General features: G+C 38.7%; 1 protein-coding gene across 4 annotated transcripts; it reads left to right on the top strand.

The window, feature by feature from the left end:
- Positions 1–2,261: 2,261 nt before the first annotated feature.
- C8H3orf14 (chromosome 8 C3orf14 homolog) lies at positions 2,262–19,184 on the top strand. Of its 4 annotated transcripts, none has more exons than XM_053599615.1 (5): positions 2,262–2,371; positions 3,739–3,821; positions 5,291–5,414; positions 16,873–16,947; positions 18,994–19,184. In XM_053599615.1, the coding sequence occupies exons 2-5, from the start codon at positions 3,769–3,771 to the stop codon at positions 19,126–19,128; spliced, it is 387 nt and encodes a 128-aa protein (XP_053455590.1). In that variant the 5' UTR covers positions 2,262–2,371; positions 3,739–3,768; the 3' UTR covers positions 19,129–19,184. The 4 variants fall into 4 exon arrangements, with proteins under 4 accessions (XP_053455590.1, XP_053455591.1, XP_053455592.1 ...); XM_053599616.1 differs by having other exon boundaries at positions 2,292–2,371; positions 3,742–3,821; XM_053599617.1 differs by lacking the exon at positions 2,262–2,371 and adding an exon at positions 3,043–3,196 and having other exon boundaries at positions 3,742–3,821.
- The last annotated feature ends 300 nt before the right edge of the window (positions 19,185–19,484 follow it).

The raw sequence follows: 19,484 nt of genomic DNA, 5'->3' as shown, positions 1-19,484 counted from the left end.
TGAGGCTAAAGGGATAATTGTAGCATGCTGCTACCCAGAACTAGTCCAAGGATTAGGAAAAATTAATTTCCCTACACATTTACAGAATGCCCCATTACAGGTCAAGTGTTACTGAGTAGGTTACAATAATTTGCATGGCAGAGCATGAATAATACCTCACTCCAGAAAGTACCCAAACTTAACTGGTAAATACAGTAGTTTCCAGAGATACTTCCTCATCAGAAATAGTCTGATGAAAAGGATAGTCTCACAGAAAAGGATCAACTGTGGGCTATGTCCTGAGAAGGGCAACTGTCATAGCAGACCTGGCAGTAGAGTAAGCACTTGTATCAGATGTTATGAATTACCAAAGTATATCTGGATAACTTCTAAGTGTTTGTGATATATTTCTGGTTACCACTCTTCTAAAAACTAAGAGAATTTCCTTGGTTCACAGTTAAGGCAGACAATAATCTAAAAAAGCCAGGCTCAGAGTTGAAAGAGCTGGATTTGTCCCAACTATGTTACTACGCAAAGTTACACAAAGCAGGTCAGCAAAGTGGGTCTTAAGCAATATACAATCCCCATAATGTGCAGTCTCTCAGTTCCCCAACACCAACTTAAGAAAAATCCTTATAAAACATAAATAGGAATCTCTGTAACCATGCAAAAGTTCTATTTCATTTCTAGAACACAGGACCACTCAACAGTCAGTATTTCATCTTTACTAAGTGGTAAGGATGTAGAACAGTGAAATCGAAGTTCCTATTACTTGAATACAACTCCCTGAAATTATGATGAAATTTCAATGGGGGGAATTGTTTCATCCATTCATTCAAAAATATTTACGGGAGGGTAGGTGGGGTGGCTCATGCCTGTAATCCCAGCACTCTGGGAGGCCAATGCGGGTGGATTGCCTGAGCTCAGGAGTTCTAGACCAGCCTGAGTAAGAGTGAGACCCCATCTTTAAAAATAGCCAGGCCTTGTGGCTGTAGTCCCAGCTACCAGGGAAGGCTGAGTTTAGAGAATTGCCTGAGCCCAAGAGTTTGATGTTGTGAGCTATGACAGCACGGCACTGGACGAAGGGTGACAAAGTGAGACTCTGTCTCAAAAATAAAGAAGTAAATAAATACATAAATAATTACAGGGCACCTATATGTCAGGCAGTTCTAAGGATACAGCCAAAAATCAGAGACAAAAATATCTGTTCTTGGGAATTTCAAATTCCAGTGAATTGGAAACAAACGAAGAAGTGATTATATAATATATGGAATGTTACTGAGTTGTAGAGAAAAATTAAGCAGGAGGACAGGAAACCAGAAGGTGGACATCTGTTACTAAGGAACTGAACCTATGATACTGTCTGGGAAAGGGGCGCTGCAAGCAAAGAAAATGTTAAATCCAATTAAACAGTAAATCCAACTACTTTGCAGTTTTCCCCCACTTCTACACTCTACTGGGACATTCTAGCTTCTAAGAAACCAGCTCCCTGAAGCAGAAACAAAATTTTATGTACATACTCCTAGAGAAAATTAAAAAAAAAAAGGCTGGATTGGTGTCTCAGCCCTTTGCCCTCCACTTACCTAACGAGTAACTTTTACGAACATTCTGTCTCCTGAACCTTAGTTTCTTCCTCTGTAAATCAGAGGACTAACACTACCGACTTCATTTGTTTCAAAGAATAAAAATGACGTTTAAGAATGCACTTTAGAGCACTAAGAGATTATTACTAAATGTGCCAGACTAACACCAAGCTTGTTTCCTTGGTCAAATGAGGATAACAGTAGCTATTTCAGGGGGCGTTGTGGGCTTTCAACGAGATAACCCACATAAACGACCGATTAAATAAAAACCCAAGACATGATGGATGGATATTGTCCCTGTGGGAGTTTTGAACTGCAATTGGGCAACGGCTTCTTGCTGCTCTGCTGACTATGGGACGCCCAGAGTTCACAGGCATTTGTTGAATAAACTGTAAAAATTCCATTCTAACACTTTGGACTACTTTGCAGTTTTTCCCCCACTTCTACACTCTACTGGGACATTCTAGCTTCTAATAAACCAGCTTCCTTCTCGAAATCCCTTTTAAATGCAGGTCTCCCTCTAAAAGGCTTTGAGTTTGTGTCACCAATAAATGGATTTTCCCCGGAAATCTGAATAACCCACCCCGGCCACCCTCCCGCCCTCCGTGCATTACACGGCCTCCTCCTTTCACTGAGCCGACACCTCACTAACCCGTCGCGCCTGACAGCCACTTTTTATAAAGCTGCGATGACGTCAGCCGCTTCGTGCGTGCGCAAAGATGGTGGCGTGGCCACGCCCAGGCCCGCGTGGAGGGCCCAGCGTCGCGCCGGAACCGGCGCCTTCCGGGAAGAGCTGAGAGGCTGGCTGGGTGAGTGAGGGCCCACTGTGGGGGTTGGGAGGGGGGCTGACTATCGGACGGCGGCAGAGGTGCGTGCAGGGCGGGCGGGGAGGATCTTGTTAAGGTAAGATCCAAAGTAAGGAGGGAAGTTCACGAGTCCTTCGGGTATAAGCGGTAGTGGGGGCGGTGGGAGGGCAGATGGCTCTGAGACAGTGCGGATCTTCGGTTCAGAGGGGAGAATTTGTCTTGAGTTCTGTCTGAAGTGCTGCTGGCGAGCAGCACGGAAAAGTTACCTTGAGCTGACTTTCCGGGATTTCCTGCACACTGCATTGATTGGCTCCGTTGCAAAACGAAACTGACAGGAAGGCGGCGAGGATTGGCTTGCGGTGATTTTCCTGCAGAGTGTCTGTGGTTGCGGGCAAGCCTGGGAGCGGTCGCTGTCCGCGGTGCTGAAGTCATGAGCGCACCACCTGGAGCAGGAAACCTGACGAGGGCGGGGCGGTGTTCTGTTCCCCTGGCTGGGCTCAGTGCCCTGCTCTCAGTAGGTGTCTGCTTTCTATTAGCGCTGGGCATTCAGGCGGTTCATAGACAACCACTATTTAATTTTGTAAAATTTAGGAAAGCCTCATTGCAAGAAGGAATTTTATTCCTTTTTTTTCTTCCCTTAGGGGCAAGCACCTTCCGCTTTTGCACCCAGCTAGATGGTTGGCCTTCCAGCTTGGGGCCTTCAAAGCATTTCACTAGACCTCTGTCTGTGATGGCCCACTCTCTTTAGCCAAAGTGAGCTTATCATGTAAAGCGTGCCATCAAAATGGGGTTTCCTAAACACAGATGATTGAGTGCTGAGCAGCTAGGGTAAGATAAGGGAACCTATTGTGCTTTTCCTTGAAGTTGTGCATGAAAAATACTTTCCTGTTTGGAAGAGAGATGGTAGAACTGGGCAGTCTTCCAATAAAAGAAAGACCATGAGTTTCCAGTTGGTTCTCATACTTGTTTGCCTTTCTCTGTGTGTGTGCACATGCATAAGGATGGTCTTTCTATGTTGAATTTTACAGAGTGGATGTTTTTTCTGTCTGTTGATACAATAAATGTTTACTAGTCTTAGTACCAGCTGCTTGTTTGTTTTCAATTCTGAGTAAGGTTAGAGTCTGAGAGGAAAAAAAAAAAGGGAAATGTGAAATATGTTGAATTTACCTGATTCTCGGTGTTCTTAAGAAGCATCCGAGAAATGAAAAACTATGCATCCTGAATAAAAAGTGTGTTTAAATGCATCCTTCATTTTACACATTATTACATCTTAAGTTTTATTTTCCCTTTTGAGTTGAGGTACTAAAGTAATAGAATGTTGCAAAACTGAGGACGTGATAGAAGTAACTTTAAATGTTTTTATTATTTAGCAGAAAGCTTATCCACAGCTTTGATTAAAGATGACTTCCTTGTTTGTTCAAGAAATTCGCCTCTCTAAAAGACATGAAGAAATGTAAGTTTGTTTTAAAAGGATAATTCAAATATAGAAATATAGATAATTCAAATATAAATTGCCCTGGCTTTATTAGTGAAATACTGTGTGCACAAGAAGACAAATATTTGAAAGTGTGCATTTTAATTTTCTGACACTTAAGAGATTTTGGTGTTAGGAAATTTAATTGTCTTTTAAGAATAACCAAGATTAAAAGGTAGAATTGTATTCTCTCTCTTTTTACTTTTTGTTACTAATATCTAGATAAATATGTTCTTCCTGTCACCCTTTCTAGGCTCCACATTGTTATTAAATGAACTTTAAGCCTCTTACCCAAGGCTGGCTTGACGGATGTGACCTTTACACTTCCAGGCTCTGTACTTGGTTTAATGTTCTGATGACTTAGTCTCAAATAATTTTACATTGAGCCCTGTAAATTGTGTAGCCAGGCCTGCTCTTATGTTTAATAATAACCATTTTCCACTTCTGGGCTTTCAGATTTTTCTCTTTAATTAATTACCAGGCCCTATTCCTTGGCTTCTATTTTCTTTACAAAAAATGACTGTTCAAAGACCCAGGTTTTTAGTTCTACTTTCAAGAAATCCCAGTGAAAAATAATCTTGTGAACCTATTTGGGAAATAGTTTGACTATTATGTATACCACTTATAGATTTTTTTGTCATCTGACATATTTTCTTATTACTCATTTAAGAGGACTAAGAGCTTACAAAATAGCATTTGAAGAACAAGAAGCTTTTAAAGTCCATAAAGTTCGTGTGCGATTTAAAATAGTTTAACATAGCAAATTGCACATGAACTTTATGGACACCCTGTGTATTACACATAACAAAGTAGTTTGAGAATTTACTTACAACTTTTTATATTTTCCTTCAATTACTGTTTTACCTTGTTGTGAGTATGCATACATATACACAGCTTCTCACTCATATATCAAACTATCATCTTTCTCTTGGAAAAAGAGGGAAAAAATATTTTTATTGCTTCTTCAAGCATATGGAAGTTTAGCACAATTCTAAATGTGTAACATGAGATTCAGGGGTACTGAAGTGTTAAGCAGAAGGTTTCATATAGCAAGTTATATCAATGTATGTGTGTCGGGAGGTATATATAACTATGTGTACAAAGGGATATGTATTACAGTTTGCATTTTCACCAAAAATTAAAACATATCTTTAACACTCTAAAATAATTTCAAAAGACCAGAGAGGCTAAAAAGCAGAAGCATATACTTATGGCATATATAAAGAATATGTTAATGAAAATAAAAATAATTTTATCCAGATTGACTTAAGACTTATTGAACTACCTACTTTTTGCTGCCTTACTAGTTGTTATAATAAGTGACTTTACAAGGTTTGTGTTGAAGTGAGCTGAAGTCAAGAGTGATTGAGAAATCATTATTTTTATATTGGTCAGGCAACAAAATGTTTGCTTTTTTCTTTAACTTTATATAATCTTCATTTTTCTAGAGTATCACAAAGATTAATGTTACTTCAACAAATGAAAAATAAATTTGGAGATCAAAACACGGAAAAGGCATCTCAGCTGCAAGCCGCAAAGACTGCTTTTAAAAGGAACCTTAGTCTTTTAAAGGTAAGTTTCTATGACTTGGGTATAGAGATTTTCCCACCTTTCCAAAAACATTTCAGTTAGGTGAATAATTTTTATTTATATAATTTCTTCATTCTGAATAATAAGTATAGTAGAATTAACATACAGTACCATTTTTGTAAAGTGATGTTAGATGGATAAGTAGCATATGGATTCATTTTTTTAAATGAAAAATACTATAGTTTTCTTAAGCACAATGTTTTCAGTCAGCCAGAAAAATCAATGACTGTGGGAAAGAATTTTAAGGTCATCTTTGTGCAAGAAGTAAGAAATAGAAGATGTACCTTTTCATCTTGTCTTCTTTTATTTGAAGGAAGTTCCTGCTAGGCCATTAAGTACCTGTAATGTAGTTAGATCCAGCTGGAAACTATCAAACATCACAAAAGCAAGAACAATTTGAGTTTGCCCTACTGGAGCCACAGTCAACACACAGAATTCATATCTGTGTTAACAGATTTCTCAGAACCCTTCTGATGGTTATGGAGGAGGTGGTCAAAGTGTGTGACTGTGCAGGGCCTCACCATTTGGCCAATGTGCCCATTTGGAGTAAAATCATATGTGTAAGATTTTTGGCTGCTTGTTATACTTTGCTTCCAGAATTGTATGGCTTCATCCATAATTAAAACCCTAAAGTTTGCTTCCATTCAAGCTTCCAAGAGATTCTATGACTAAAACATTTGGTAGTAAGACTATATTATTTAAGTTATAAAGCAGTGTTTTCAGTTTTTATTGTTAAATATTTTCATCGATAGGCATGATATAGTTATCTTCTGTCCTCACTAAAGGATAAAGGAAGAGGAAAACTCAGTTATCTTCTCAGCTTCTGGCAGTTTGATCCACAGTAATTTAAGTCACAGCCATAGTGCTACCAAAGCATTCTATATTGCCATATGTCTTACTTGCCCAATGGTGTTAGCAATATTTATTTTTAAATGGAAATATATAGGGTAATCTGGAATTTGCTCTGAAAAGTTAGAAAAACTAAATTAGAAGGCTTGACTGCTACCTACCTGCAGCAAGTGATGTGATATTTGGTTTTCAAGTGTTTTCCTTTTAATGAGCAAGTATTAGATGAATGCTCAAAGGGTCCTTACTGTTGAGCTAGTTCTGGATAGAAAGTGGGAACAACAAAGTATAAATCAGAGATGACAGGCTTAGTTGTTGATAGAAGTTTGAAAGCTCCTTGATATCAACAATTCAGACTTTCAAAGGTGTCCCACCCTTTTGGTTTCTCTGGGCCACATTGGAAAAAGAGGAGTGGTGTTGGGCCATACATTAAATACACAAACACTAACGAAAGCTAATGAGTAAAAAAAGGTCCTCATATAATTTTCATGATATCCACCACCATCACAGATAAGCAAAAATATCCTCATATAATCCACATGTGGCTCATGGGCCACAGATTGGCAATTCTATGTGATCAAACATTAAATTACATGGAATAGATTCGGGACTTTAAGAGTAAAAAGATCTTTGAGAGCTAGAATATTCTGAGAGATCTCACAGAGGAAGTTAAGCTTGAGCTGTGCTTAGATAGGCAGAAGGCAAGGCATACTGTTTGATTCTTACAAAAGAGCCAAGACCAGAAGAATGAATGGCCCTGTTTATGATCATGGGAGTGTAAGCTAACTAGCTTGGAAATTCACAGGGAACAAGATTGGATATTTGTTGTGGGACCAAAGAAGTTGAGATTGGTATGCAGAGAAAACAGAGTACTGAAAATATCTAAGGAAAAGAAAAATATAGACTTATTTAAGAACCAAATGAGTCGTATTTAAGCAAGACTCATTTGCTATTTAGATGCACAGTGATTTCAAGAATAGAGAGACTAGAGTTAAGACAAGTAGCTAAGCAATCATTGTCTCATATATAAGGAAGATAATGAACCTGGTTTCATAGTTGTGAGAAACTTCAATTTGGTATGGTATTTCTTTCCCTGCTTATCAAAGTAATATATTCTCACTGAAAATTTTAAATGGGTAAAGAAGATGAAATAGAATACCCATATCATCCACCCATCTAAAAATTAGTACATTTCTGTAAATTCTCTTTCAGTACTTTAATGTTTATTGAGCACCTGTCACATTGCAAACACAATGCCTTCCCTATTGTTTGTTTTTTCTTGTTTTGCCTTCTTTGAATACTTGAATTTGTACTTTTTTAACCTTGTTTTTCCTCAGTTTTTTTTTTTAACCTTTGGAAATAATTTTAGTGGTCATTGTGAAATTAAAATAAATAGGATTTGATTATGGAATTTTGAGTTGTAAGAGACTTTAAGAAGTACGTAATGATTAGATTCTCATCTGAAGATATTCAATTTTATTTAAGCATCAAAATGTTTTTCAAAGATGTAAAATAGATAAAAGCAGACCTGCTGTGGCCCAAAGCCCACAGGTATCCATACTTTCCTTGCCTGCTCAGCTATGGCTCAAAGGAAATGCGAAAACCACTGATCTGGGCTGATTCCTTAATTTAGAAATGAGGAAATCGTACGGTAACTGCTCTTGTTGCTCTTTATCAAGAGCAGGACAAGTTACACCTAGGATAGTTACTTTAGAAATACATCATACACTTTAAAAAGGGTTCCAGTAAAACTTGAAAGCATACCTATAAATGATAGTAACAAAGTAAAGATGACCTCTATTAACACCCATTATTTGACCTTATTTTAGCTTTTTTTTGAAAGCCTCATTCTGTCTCTCAGGCTAGAATGCAGTGGTGCAATCATAGTTCATTGCAGCTTTAAACTCCTGGGCTTACCTTCTCCAGTGGCTGGGGCTGACTATAGGCATGAACCACCATGCCCAGCATGCCCAGCTATTTTATCTTTTTTTCTTTTCTTTTTTTTTTTTTTTTGAGACAGTCTGACTATGTTGCAGTTGGTAGAGTGCTGTGGCATCACAGCTCACAGCAACCTCAAACTCTTGAGCCCAAGCGATTCTCTGCCTCAGCCTCCTGAGCAGCTGGGACCACAGGTCCCCACCACAATGCCAGCCATTTTCTTTTTTTGTTGTAGTTGTCATTGTTATTTTGCAGGCCTGGGCCGGGTTTGAACCCACCAGCCCTGGTGTATGTGGCCGGCACCCTAGCCACTGAGCTACAGGCTCTGAGGGCAATTTTATCTTTTTAATTTTTTGTAGAGATGGGGTCTCACTATGTTGCCCAAGCTGGTCCCAAACTCCTGGCCTCAAGTGATCCTCTCACCTTTCCCTCCCAAAGTGCTGGGATTATACACCTGAGCACCATGCCCAGCCTCAGCTTTAATTTTTGAAAAGGAAGATACAATAAGTATTATTATAAGCATTTTGAAGTGATATGGTTAATAAAATTAATGGAAAAAGGGTACAAAATCAATAGCAATTCTATGTATACAGCTGGAAAATGCAACAGAGCATATTCACATTAGCAATCAAATTTTAGCAAGCAACAAGTGCTATGCATGATTGGTATAAAAACAATTGTTACACTAAGATGGGAGATTTAAAAGAAAACTTAAAAGGAAGTGTGTGCCCTCATCCTGACTAAGGAGACTTTTTTTATAGCCAGTTGTCACAAAGTTTTTATTTTTAGACTTAAAAATGAAAGTCCCATTAAATTTCATTGAACTCAATAAAATTTCTGTAACATCATTTGGAAAAACAATCTAGCAAGAATACGAAATATCAAAGAATGATTTTTACAAAGGAACAATAAAGAGCCTGAGCAAAAGCAAGAGGCTATCTCTAAAAAATAGTTGGGAGTTGTGGTGGGCTTCTATACTCCCAGCTGCTTGGGAAGCTGAGGCAAGAGACTTGCTTGAGCCCAAGAGTTTCAGGTTGCTGTGAGCTATGATGCCATGGCGCTCAACCTCAGGGCAATTGAGTGAGACCCTGTCTCTTAAAAAAAAAAGCAAAGGAACAATAAGGAAGATACTGATCCATCAAATATTCTTACATATTAGTAAATGAACAGATATGAATAGAAGTAGTGAAAAAACTCACAGTCAGGCTTTAGTAACTATCATAAAAGACAGGGAACTTTGAGGCTGGGTGTAGTGGCTCATGCCTGTAATTCTAGCACTATGGATCCTCTAGCCAAGGCAGGAGGATCCCTTGAGCTCAGGAATTCTGAGCAAGAACAAGACTCCTATTTCTATTAAAATAGAAAAATTACCTGGGCATTGTGAGGGGGTGCCTGTAGTCCCAGCTAATCTGGAGGACTGCTCGAACCTAGGAGCTAGGGGTTACCGTGAGTTAGGCTGATGCCACAGCACTCTAGGCAACAGAATGAGACTCTGTCTCAAAAGAAAAGAAAAGAAAAGGAGAGGAGGGGAGGAAAGGGGAGGAGGACAGGAAAAGAGGAAAAAGAGAAGAGAAGAGAGAAAAGAAAAGAAAGAAAAGAAAAAAGTGAACTTTGAAAACACAGTGATTTTTCCCTGTTAGTAAGATAGAATTTATGTACCTTTTAAGAACAGAAACATAATTAGGCCATGCAAGGCGGTGGCTCATGCCTATAATCCTAGCACTCTGGGAAGCTGAGGCAGATGGATTGCCTGAGCTCACAGGTTCATCACCAGCCTGAGTAAGAGCAAGACCCTGCTTTTAAAAATAGCCCGGTGTTGAGGCGGGAGCCTATAGTCCCAGCTACTTGGGAGGCTGAGGCAAGAGAATCGCTTGAGCCCAAGAGTTTGAGGTTGCTGTCAGCTGTGACGCCGCAGCACTCTACCAAGGGTGACAAAGTGAGACTCTGACTCAAAAAAAAAAAAAAGAAGAAGAAAAGAAAAGAAACATAATTGGTATGGATTTAGAAAAGTAAGGATTTTTGTTGTCATCTCTCCCCCTTTACCTGCTAGAAAATATAGTTTTATCCAGAAAAGCGATTGTGTGGTATGTAGCATCCATCTCACTAGGAGGCCAAACACTGGTGCTGTAGTGGATTAGAGATGCAGTAAGGGCTTCCAAGGGAGAGCACCCTGAAAGTCTTCACAGGGCAGGTGGCAGTTAAACAGGGCCTTCAAAATACTGCTGCCCAGGAGGGCCAGCAAATTACCCAACCCATCTCTCTTCCTCTCTCCAATTCATTGAAGAATAAATTTATTTTATTTTATTTTATTTTATTTTGTAGACAAGAGTTTCACTCTGTCACCCTGTGTAGAGTGCTATGGCATCATAGCTCCCAGCAACCCGAAACTCCTAGGCTAAAGAGATCCTCGTTGCCTCAGCCTCCCAAGTAGCTGGGACTACAAGTGCCCCCCACAAGGACCGGCTACAAAGAATAAGTTTAATGACTGTTAACATGTCCCTATACCAATTACCCTAGATCTTATGCTTTAGTATCTTACTTTTTCTATCCCAGAAATTGGCTCTCCAGCAGATTAAAAGATTAAAACCAGCCTGGCCACAGCTGCGTTCACTGTATAGTGAAATATACCAGGGTTGTCAGGAAAATATCCACCCACGTATGTCTCTGTTTTGCATAGTATGTGGCTGGATACTTTCTGGACATCCTCATATTGCTAGTGTGGGAGGTAGGAGCATATGTAGGGACGAGGAGAGACAGAGATTTTAGCACATGACTTTTTGTGCTCATATTTTACCTTTTCTAATCTCGAGTCAACTCATTTAAATATAGGTTTTTGAGTCCTGCCATAGAGTAACATTTATATCACATCCACATGGCAAACTTGTATTTTAATTGTTAAGAAAATATCAAGCCTACGTAGAAGAGAGAATGGGAGAATGTTCTCCCATGTACTTATGACCCAGATTTATAATTATCAAAACACAGCCCACCTTATTTCCTCTATACACCTCATCCTCCCTTTAACCCCTCATTATTTTTTTTTTTATTTTTTTTTTTTTGTAGAGACAGAGTCTCACTTTATGGCCCTCGGTAGAGTGCCGTGGCCTCACACAGCTCACAGCAACCTCCAACTCCTGGACTTAAGCGATTCTCTTGCCTCAGCCTCCCAAGTAGCTGGGACTACAGGCGCCCGCCACAACGCCCGGCTATTTTTTGGTTGCAGTTTTGGCCGGGGCCGGGTTTGAACCCACCACCCTCGGTATATGGGGCTGGCGCCTTACCGACTGAGCCACAGGCGCCGCCCTAACCCCTCATTATTTAAGGTAATCCCCAGAAATCATATTCTTTTATCTGACTATTTCAGTAAACGTCACCGTATATCACTAAAAGTTAAGGACTATTTTAAGCAAAATCACAATATCATTATCAATCTAAGAAATCACCAGTAATTTCTTAAGTATTTAATCAGCATTCAAATTTCCCTGATTAATTTATATGCAAGTTTTTATATTTGTTTGAATCAGAATCCAAGTAAAACCCAACATGATAATTGATTGATAAGACTCTAATAGTTCCCCCTGTCCCTTTTGTCTTTCCCTTTTTATTTGTTTCAGGATTAAGTCATTTGTCCTCTAGAGTTTCCCAGCCTGGATATTGTTTTCTCTGTTCCCTATAATTCCTATAACTAGATTGATCTAGAGTTGTGGTGTCCAACAGAAACATAATGTGAGCACATACGTAATTTTAAATTTTATAATAACCACTTCTGATAAAATCAAAAGAAGTAAATGAAATTAATTTTAATAACATTTAATGATACATATACACAATGCAAAATTTCAAAGGTTTTCTGTGAAAATTAGTAATTAAATATCTTATATTCTTTTTTTCTTACTCAGTCTTCAAAATTCAGTGTATATTTTACACTTTTGGCACATCTTCATTCAAATTTGCCACACTTCAAGTGCTCAGTAGCCACATGAGACTAATGGCTTCCAACTAACGGTGCAGATGTAGAAGTCTGATCAAATATGGATTCAGTGTTTTAGGGAGGAAAACACAAGGCCTGGTTGCTTGTCTCTCATTTTGGAAGGATGGCAGTAACTGATGGTCATTACTTAGATATATTCATTAGCAGCTACAAAAAGTGATACATTCTTTTATTCCTGGCCCAGTGGCTCATCCTTATGATCCTAGGGCCTTGGGAGGCTAAGGCAAGAGGATTGCTTGAGGCCAGTAGTTTGAATCTTATTTTTTTTTTTTTTTAAGAACCAGAGTCTCACTTGGTCGCCTTCGGTAGAGTGCCGTGGTGTCACACAGCTCACAGCAACCTCCAACTCCTGGGCTTAGGCCTTTCTCTTGCCTCAGCCTCCTGAATAGCTGGGACTACAGGTGCCTGCCACAACACCTGGCTATTTTTTTGTTGCAGTCTGGCTGGGGCTGGGTTTGAACCTGCCACCCTCGGTATATGGGGCCAGCGCCCTACTCACTGAGCCACAGGCGCTGCCCAAGGCCAGGAGTTTGAGACTAGACTGCGTAACATACTGAGACACAATTGCTATAAACAACAACAAAAACAAAACAAAAAATAAACTCTAGCCTGGTGTGGTAGCTACACACACCTATAGCCCCAGCAACTGCAGAGGCTGAGGTGGGAGGATTGCTTGAACCCAGGAGATGAGGTTATGGTAGGCTATGTTTGCACCAGTGCACTCCAGCCTAGACAGCACAGTAAAACCCAGTCTCAAAAAAAAAATTCTTGTATCAATTCTGATTTAATTGCTGATTATTTATATGAGGATAATCTTTTCTCATCACCTGGTTACACTGAAGTACAGTTCATATGGGGAGAAGTATAATTAGTGCTTGATTCTTTCCCTACAGTTTGCAACGTAATAGTTTGATTCTTCAGCATCCTCTAAAGACAACCAATGAAGTGTTTTTTTTTTTGTTCTTAATTTATTTAGGATTTCAAATGTTTTAATCCCTTGCAAGTTTTATTGTTATTTATGCTCTGATGGTTCCATTTTTGCCAAGTGGAAGCCTCTTCAACTTCACTCCTGAAAGCCTCCCACATGTCCCTACCGGTCTTTGATAGTTTCCTTTCCTTCCCACGTGACAAGCTCTTCTAGGCTCATCGTTTGTCTCTGTTGTCCCAAACCTGGAATTGCCCATTGCTCACAGAGCCGGTTCCTTTTGGTAGGAAATAGATTTAGAAGCCCCAATCTGGGCAAATAGGGGTGTTTATTGCAACTTATTTGGGGTTTTGTTTGTTTGCTTTTTAAGATAAAACACATCAAAAGATCATATCAGTATTTCTAACTCAATTATAGGATTCCAAGCTTTTTAACTTAAAATCATCGATCTTGTGCCTTAAACTTCTTCTTCTTCTTCTTTTTTTTTTTTTTGCAGTTTTTGGCTGTGGCCGGGTTTGAACCCGCCACCTCCGGTATATGGGGCCAGTGCCCTACTCCTTGAGACACAGGCACCGCCCTTTTTTTCTATTTTTTAAGTAGAGATGGAGTCTCACTCTTCTCAGGCTGGTCTCAAACTCCTGAGCTCAAGCATTCCACCTGCTCACAGGCAGCATGAGCCACCGCGTCTGGCCGTGCTTCAGACTTGTTTTTCTCACACCAAAAAACTCAGTGTCCAAAGAATCATTCCACGATACCAAAGGGAAGCCTGTTCAAATTAGCTCCTGAATGCCTCTGACATGCCCCTGTCATCACATCACTATCACCAACAATGTGATTACTAGAATGATTTTCAGGAAGATATTTCTAACAATTCTTTTTTTCTCTAGGGTGTCCCAGGAGGCATGTCCAGTCAATACTGAATTCTAAGCCCCCTTGATGTAGTTCTTCTCTTTGTGATTATGCAATCAACTACACGATAGTTAGATTTGTTTCATTTGCTTTACAATTTGGGGGGATTACTTCTTATTTGTTCTGTAACTATGTAAAATGGTAAATGGTCTACTGGCATATCTATAAAACAAAGTAAGGAAGTGTAATCAAGTAAGTCTTAACTTCTCATTTTCTCCCCTTTCCTTTTTTCTACTCCCTACCTTGGAAACCTTTTTTTCTTTTTAGGTTTTTGATTTATACTCAGGAAACTGTAACATCTTATTTATTCATTTAGTGAATATGAAAATACCTCCAGCATACCCTGCACTGTAGGATGCTCAGATGCACAAAGGTCATAGGGAACATAGTCCTTATCTCCCAGAATTATAAGGTCAAAGGAAAGATTTTTATATGCATGTATTAGGATGTAACTTAAAACAGAAAGCTGAGATCTAATTGCAAAGATTTTTTTTTCCCCAGTCAAGCTAAGGAATTCAAACTTTATTCTCTGTGTAGGGGGTATTGATGTTTGTTTGTTTGTTTGTTTGTAGTGTAGGGAAGGAGATATTTAAGGTAGTTCTTTAGAAAAACTAATCAAACCTATGTTAGGTATGGACTGAAGTAAAATGAGATGTACTCTAAGCATGAATCAGAGTAAACACTCAGCAAAAATTGAATTAATAGGTGTAGTAATAAGACCATAGCATTGAGAATGAAAAGGAAAGGCTAGAAGGGACATCCTAAAGGAACGATCTTTAGAGCTTTGAAATTTTAAATGGCAGAGAATAAGAGTTAAAGGTAGAGGATACGACATAGGTGTTTGAGTGAATAAGAAGAATTTAGTTTTAGAAGGCTGAGAAATAAGGGCTAGACAGAAATCTTAGCCATCCCCATAGTTAAAGGCAGTTGAAGCTAGCTAAGAGACAATCTTAACAATATGAGGACAGATGTTACAAATCTTAAGCAAGCCCACATTTAGAGGCAATGAGAGAAAATGAGCCAGCTGAAGAGAAGGAGAAGTAGGAATCAGAGAGGTATGCAAATCATTTAAGAAAGTACACATCACTTAAGGATGAAGTTTTTCAGAACAGTGATAATCCTCAGTCAAAATGCTGTAGATGTGACAGTCAGGTGTCTAACCACAGGCCTGTCTTGCCAGGCCACATGTCCCCTACTTATATCTGGTCTTCCATTTAACAATCTGCTTTTCTATTGGAGATACTCGGTATCCTTAATTTCTGATCTTCAAGAAAAATGCTTATATTATAATATTGTCTACAATATTGGTGGCACCTAGATCTGCCACTGACAATAACTTTGTAACTGTTATTAGAATAATGACATAATTGGGGTTGTGATTATTCTATTTGTCTTTTGTTTGTTTTATAAAAGTAAAAAATAACTTTTCCAGGACCTTGTAAAACCTCAGCATAATCACAGAAAAGTTATTAGGCTTCTGTATCTGCTGTAGCGTTGGCATCAGAAGCTCTTTAGCATGTGTCTTTGCTGTAAACTTCTGGTATGGGATAGACATGCTAATAGATCAGCTTTTTATCCCTAAATTGATGGTTTTTTTCCTTCAAATCACCTTCCTCTAGACAGCAGGTGCACTAATGGTTGTGCAACTTTGGGGAGTCCCTTTAGGGAATTTCCTGTTTTTCCCTTTTACATTTCACACCCATTCCTTGCTCCTGCCGCAACCATCTGCTGTCTCTTTTCTCCTGTTCAGCCTTGGCTTCTTCACACCCCACTCCCACGCCCTTTTCCATCTCTCTCCGTCTGTCCAACAGCCCTCTACTTAGATTGCTCCAATGCTTGTACATGCGTCGGAGAACATTCTCTTTTCTATCAACTCAACTATGCTCAAAGGAGAAACAAGACTTACATGGCCTTTGACCAAGGCTTCTGCAAACTTGACAGACACAGTAAGCGGGCAGAAAACATGGGTGCTAATTTGGGACACATTTATTAAATGGGGCTCAAATGTCTCAGCAACAACTCACAGAGTTACATTTCTGGACATGTGCTTCATGTATGTATCAGGGTAAAAATCTTTGCCAGGGTATGAATTTAGTTTAGTTGCCCTACTGTTTTTACAACCATAAGAGAAAACATGCAAATCTACAAAGTAAACTACAAATGAATACACAGTGCTTGAATGCCGTCAGCTCAATGATACAGCTATTGAAATGAGCTTAGAAATCTAGTACCAAAGACACCTGGCTGGTCTGGAGAGAAGGTTCATGCCACAAAGTACTGAGGTACCTCACTGAGCTTCTTTTAAAGGTGTAGAATATTTACATAGGTATACGATTTTTAAATGGAATGCTGAACGAGTGACATATGTGCCATTATATACCGTTTACATCATCTGGAGAGACTAAAACTCATTTTTAAGGTTAGCACAGGGTGAGTCTGCGTATGCTAACTGTTTTTATATCTGAATTATCCATCTGGTTGTTTTTAGGTGATTGCAGAGCTAAATTAATGCTCTGAGCAGTTTTAGAGGAACCTCTTTTTGCCGTGAATTACTGGCATTTACTAGCCGTTCAAAGTGAAAAGACAGAACTTCGAAGGACCATGCCCCCTTCTATGTTAAAATAAGAAACACTGCATTCTTTATTTGAAATGGGTTAATGATCAGTTCTCGTACCTCAGTGTCCCTCCATCAGTTTAGACTATATACACAGAGAAGAGTTGAGGTGAGCGACTTGGGATACAGATATTGCTACCAGAAATAGCAGTGCATTATATACAGAAGTATATTATATAAATACACTTTCACTAGAAAATGCTGTTATCTGTTACAGGATATAGAAGCAGCAGAAAAGTCCCTAGAGAGCAGGATTTACCCAACTCCACAGCCTGAGGTGGTTTCTCTTGAGGTAAGAACCTTAAGGAACAAAGAGGAACGTTAAGGAAAAAGAGGGACCCTATTTTGTTAGTAGTGTATATTAAGTTAAACAATGGTTATATGTATTTCTCAGATTTATTTATTCAGTAAAATAAAGATTGTTTATTGATGTTTATATTTCTACAGTACCAAGCTCTATATGTAGTAGGTAATTGAGAAGTATCTTGATTAAAAAATCTTATTGAGTGGAAATTTTATGAAGATTTGTGTGGTTTCATCCCATCACTTAAAAACAACCATTGTGGGTGGCGCCACTCAAGAGTAGGGCGTCAGCCCCATATACCAAGGGTGGCAAATTCAAGGCCAGCCCCTGCCAACATTGCAAAAAGAAAAAAAAAAAGGAGAGAAACAACCATTCTGTTAAACCACCACAGATGATGTGTATTAAATCTTAAAATGACACCATGTCTGACCCAAGTGCTTTTCCTGTCGGCTGATGTTAGAAGTAGCACTTTAGTCCTTTTACCAAAATTTGAACCAAAGCGACTTAAATGCATATTATCATACAATATAGTACGGCTGTTATCTATTTTATTTCATAATCAGTTCAAGAATGGATTGGTAACATGATTGGCAAAAACAAACTTTTATATATGAATGATGAATTGAAATTTAATACATACAGAATATATTTTTTTATATTTTTAATGACCTTTTTCAAATTCAGTTTTGCTTTCTGCCCAACTGGGGATATGAATAGACGTAAAATCAAAGGCTAAGAATTTGCCCCTCGATTTTCTGTGTCATCTAGGGTAATGAAAAAAAAGGCAGTGACCAAGAAAAGAAAAAAAACCTGGTACAAAGTTGTGCCTTGGGCATGTCTTTCCCTTTGTTGAATTCTCCAATACCTTACACTGGCATGTACAGGGCCCACACAACAGGGGTTAATCCAGCCATGAATGGCAGAGAAACTCCCCACCACAGGCGTCAGATGGTATTTTTCTTAACTAGTCTGGCACAGCAGGATGACCTTTGTTTTTAGGTATGCTGGGCTGTTTCTCAGACCACATGCATAGATGTGTAGATATGTAGAACCCCTGTCCTGTTCGCAACTTTCAGAACTGCTGTACTTTGTAATACTTTGTGTGAATAATTCTGTGTTTCTAATGCTAACTCATTGGCTGGGTTTCCCAAAATGAGATAGTTAGTGATGGTCTAATATAAATTGACCTCCTATGACACAGACCTTTGGCAGTTCTCTTTGGCCTCTTTAGGGCAGTCACCCAGGAAACGATCAGAACTCCTAGACATGGCATGGCTGTGTTGCATGAGGTTCTATCTCCTGTAAACCACCAGAAAAATAACACAGTATCTCAATTTCCAAGCTGTTTATATTAAAAATGGTAAAAAGTATTGATTTTCTAATAATACAAAAAAAAAGTTGAGGAAAAAGATTTGTCATATCAAATATCTTTTTAAAAGAGAGAATGGATCTCTTCTTCTATGTTCTAGAAATAAAAATAAATCAAAATAAAAGACATAGTGGTTACGTATTTTCCACACAATTAAGGGGCCAATTTATCTGAGTCCTATACAGTAAAATACTAGTTATATTTTAATTCCTGATCTCATCCAAGGTCAAATATTTTGATGTCAAATCTGAAGAATGTATTTATGTTTAATACTTTTATTGAAATAATTTCAGTAAGGGTAATTGTTTGGTATGGGACTTAGAATATTCAACATTTAGTGAATGTACAGCAGTGATACTACTGGCAGTAATCACAAAGTTGGCCACAAGAGGGCGTGTTAAATCACAATAAAATTTAAAAACCTGTAATTCTGCCAGGCTCTGGTTTTACTGAGAAATTTGAAAATTAACACTAGTAAGTAGCCAGATTTTTTTCTAAAATTAACATAAAATATTCTGTAAAGGAAATGCATTCTACATATATGTGTGTGTGTGTGTGTGTATACACGCACACACACACACTTAAGTGAATAAACATTTACACTATTATGAAGAGCCAAGTTCAATTGCTTGATATGCTTTTTTACTTTTGGATTTTTTTTCCAGACTCATTACTGGGCATCAGTAGAAGATTATATTCCCAAATGGGAACAGTTTCTTTTAGGAAGAGCACCACATCCTCTTGGTGTCGAAAATCAAAATGAAGCAGAAAATGCCATTCAAAATGAGGAACAGAGATAACTTCGTCACATGCGACTTCAAAACACTTGCTTAATAAAGCTGAATATTAAAGACTATGTAGGTAATTTCAGGAAGTTCCTTTGTTTTATTATCTCTTAAGTGACAATGAACATATGAGAATCTGTTGGGGAAGTCTCAGGTTATCACCTGTGACTATTTCAAGGGCCTGAATTTGCTTTCTGCCAAACCCATGGGCACATTAAAAACTAATATTAAGGCTTGGCACCCGTAGCTCAGTGAGTAGGGTGCCAGCCACATACATGGAGGCTGGCGGGTTCGAGCCTGGCCCAGGCCTGCTGAATAACAATGACAACTCCTACAAAAAAAAAAAAAAAAATAGCCAGGCCTTGTGGCGG

Source organism: Nycticebus coucang, chromosome 8, assembly GCF_027406575.1.
Source record: "Nycticebus coucang isolate mNycCou1 chromosome 8, mNycCou1.pri, whole genome shotgun sequence".
NCBI classification, from domain to species: domain Eukaryota; kingdom Metazoa; phylum Chordata; class Mammalia; order Primates; family Lorisidae; genus Nycticebus; species Nycticebus coucang.
The sequence above is the reverse complement of the archived record's forward strand: the minus strand, read 5'-3'. Positions and strand labels throughout refer to the sequence as shown.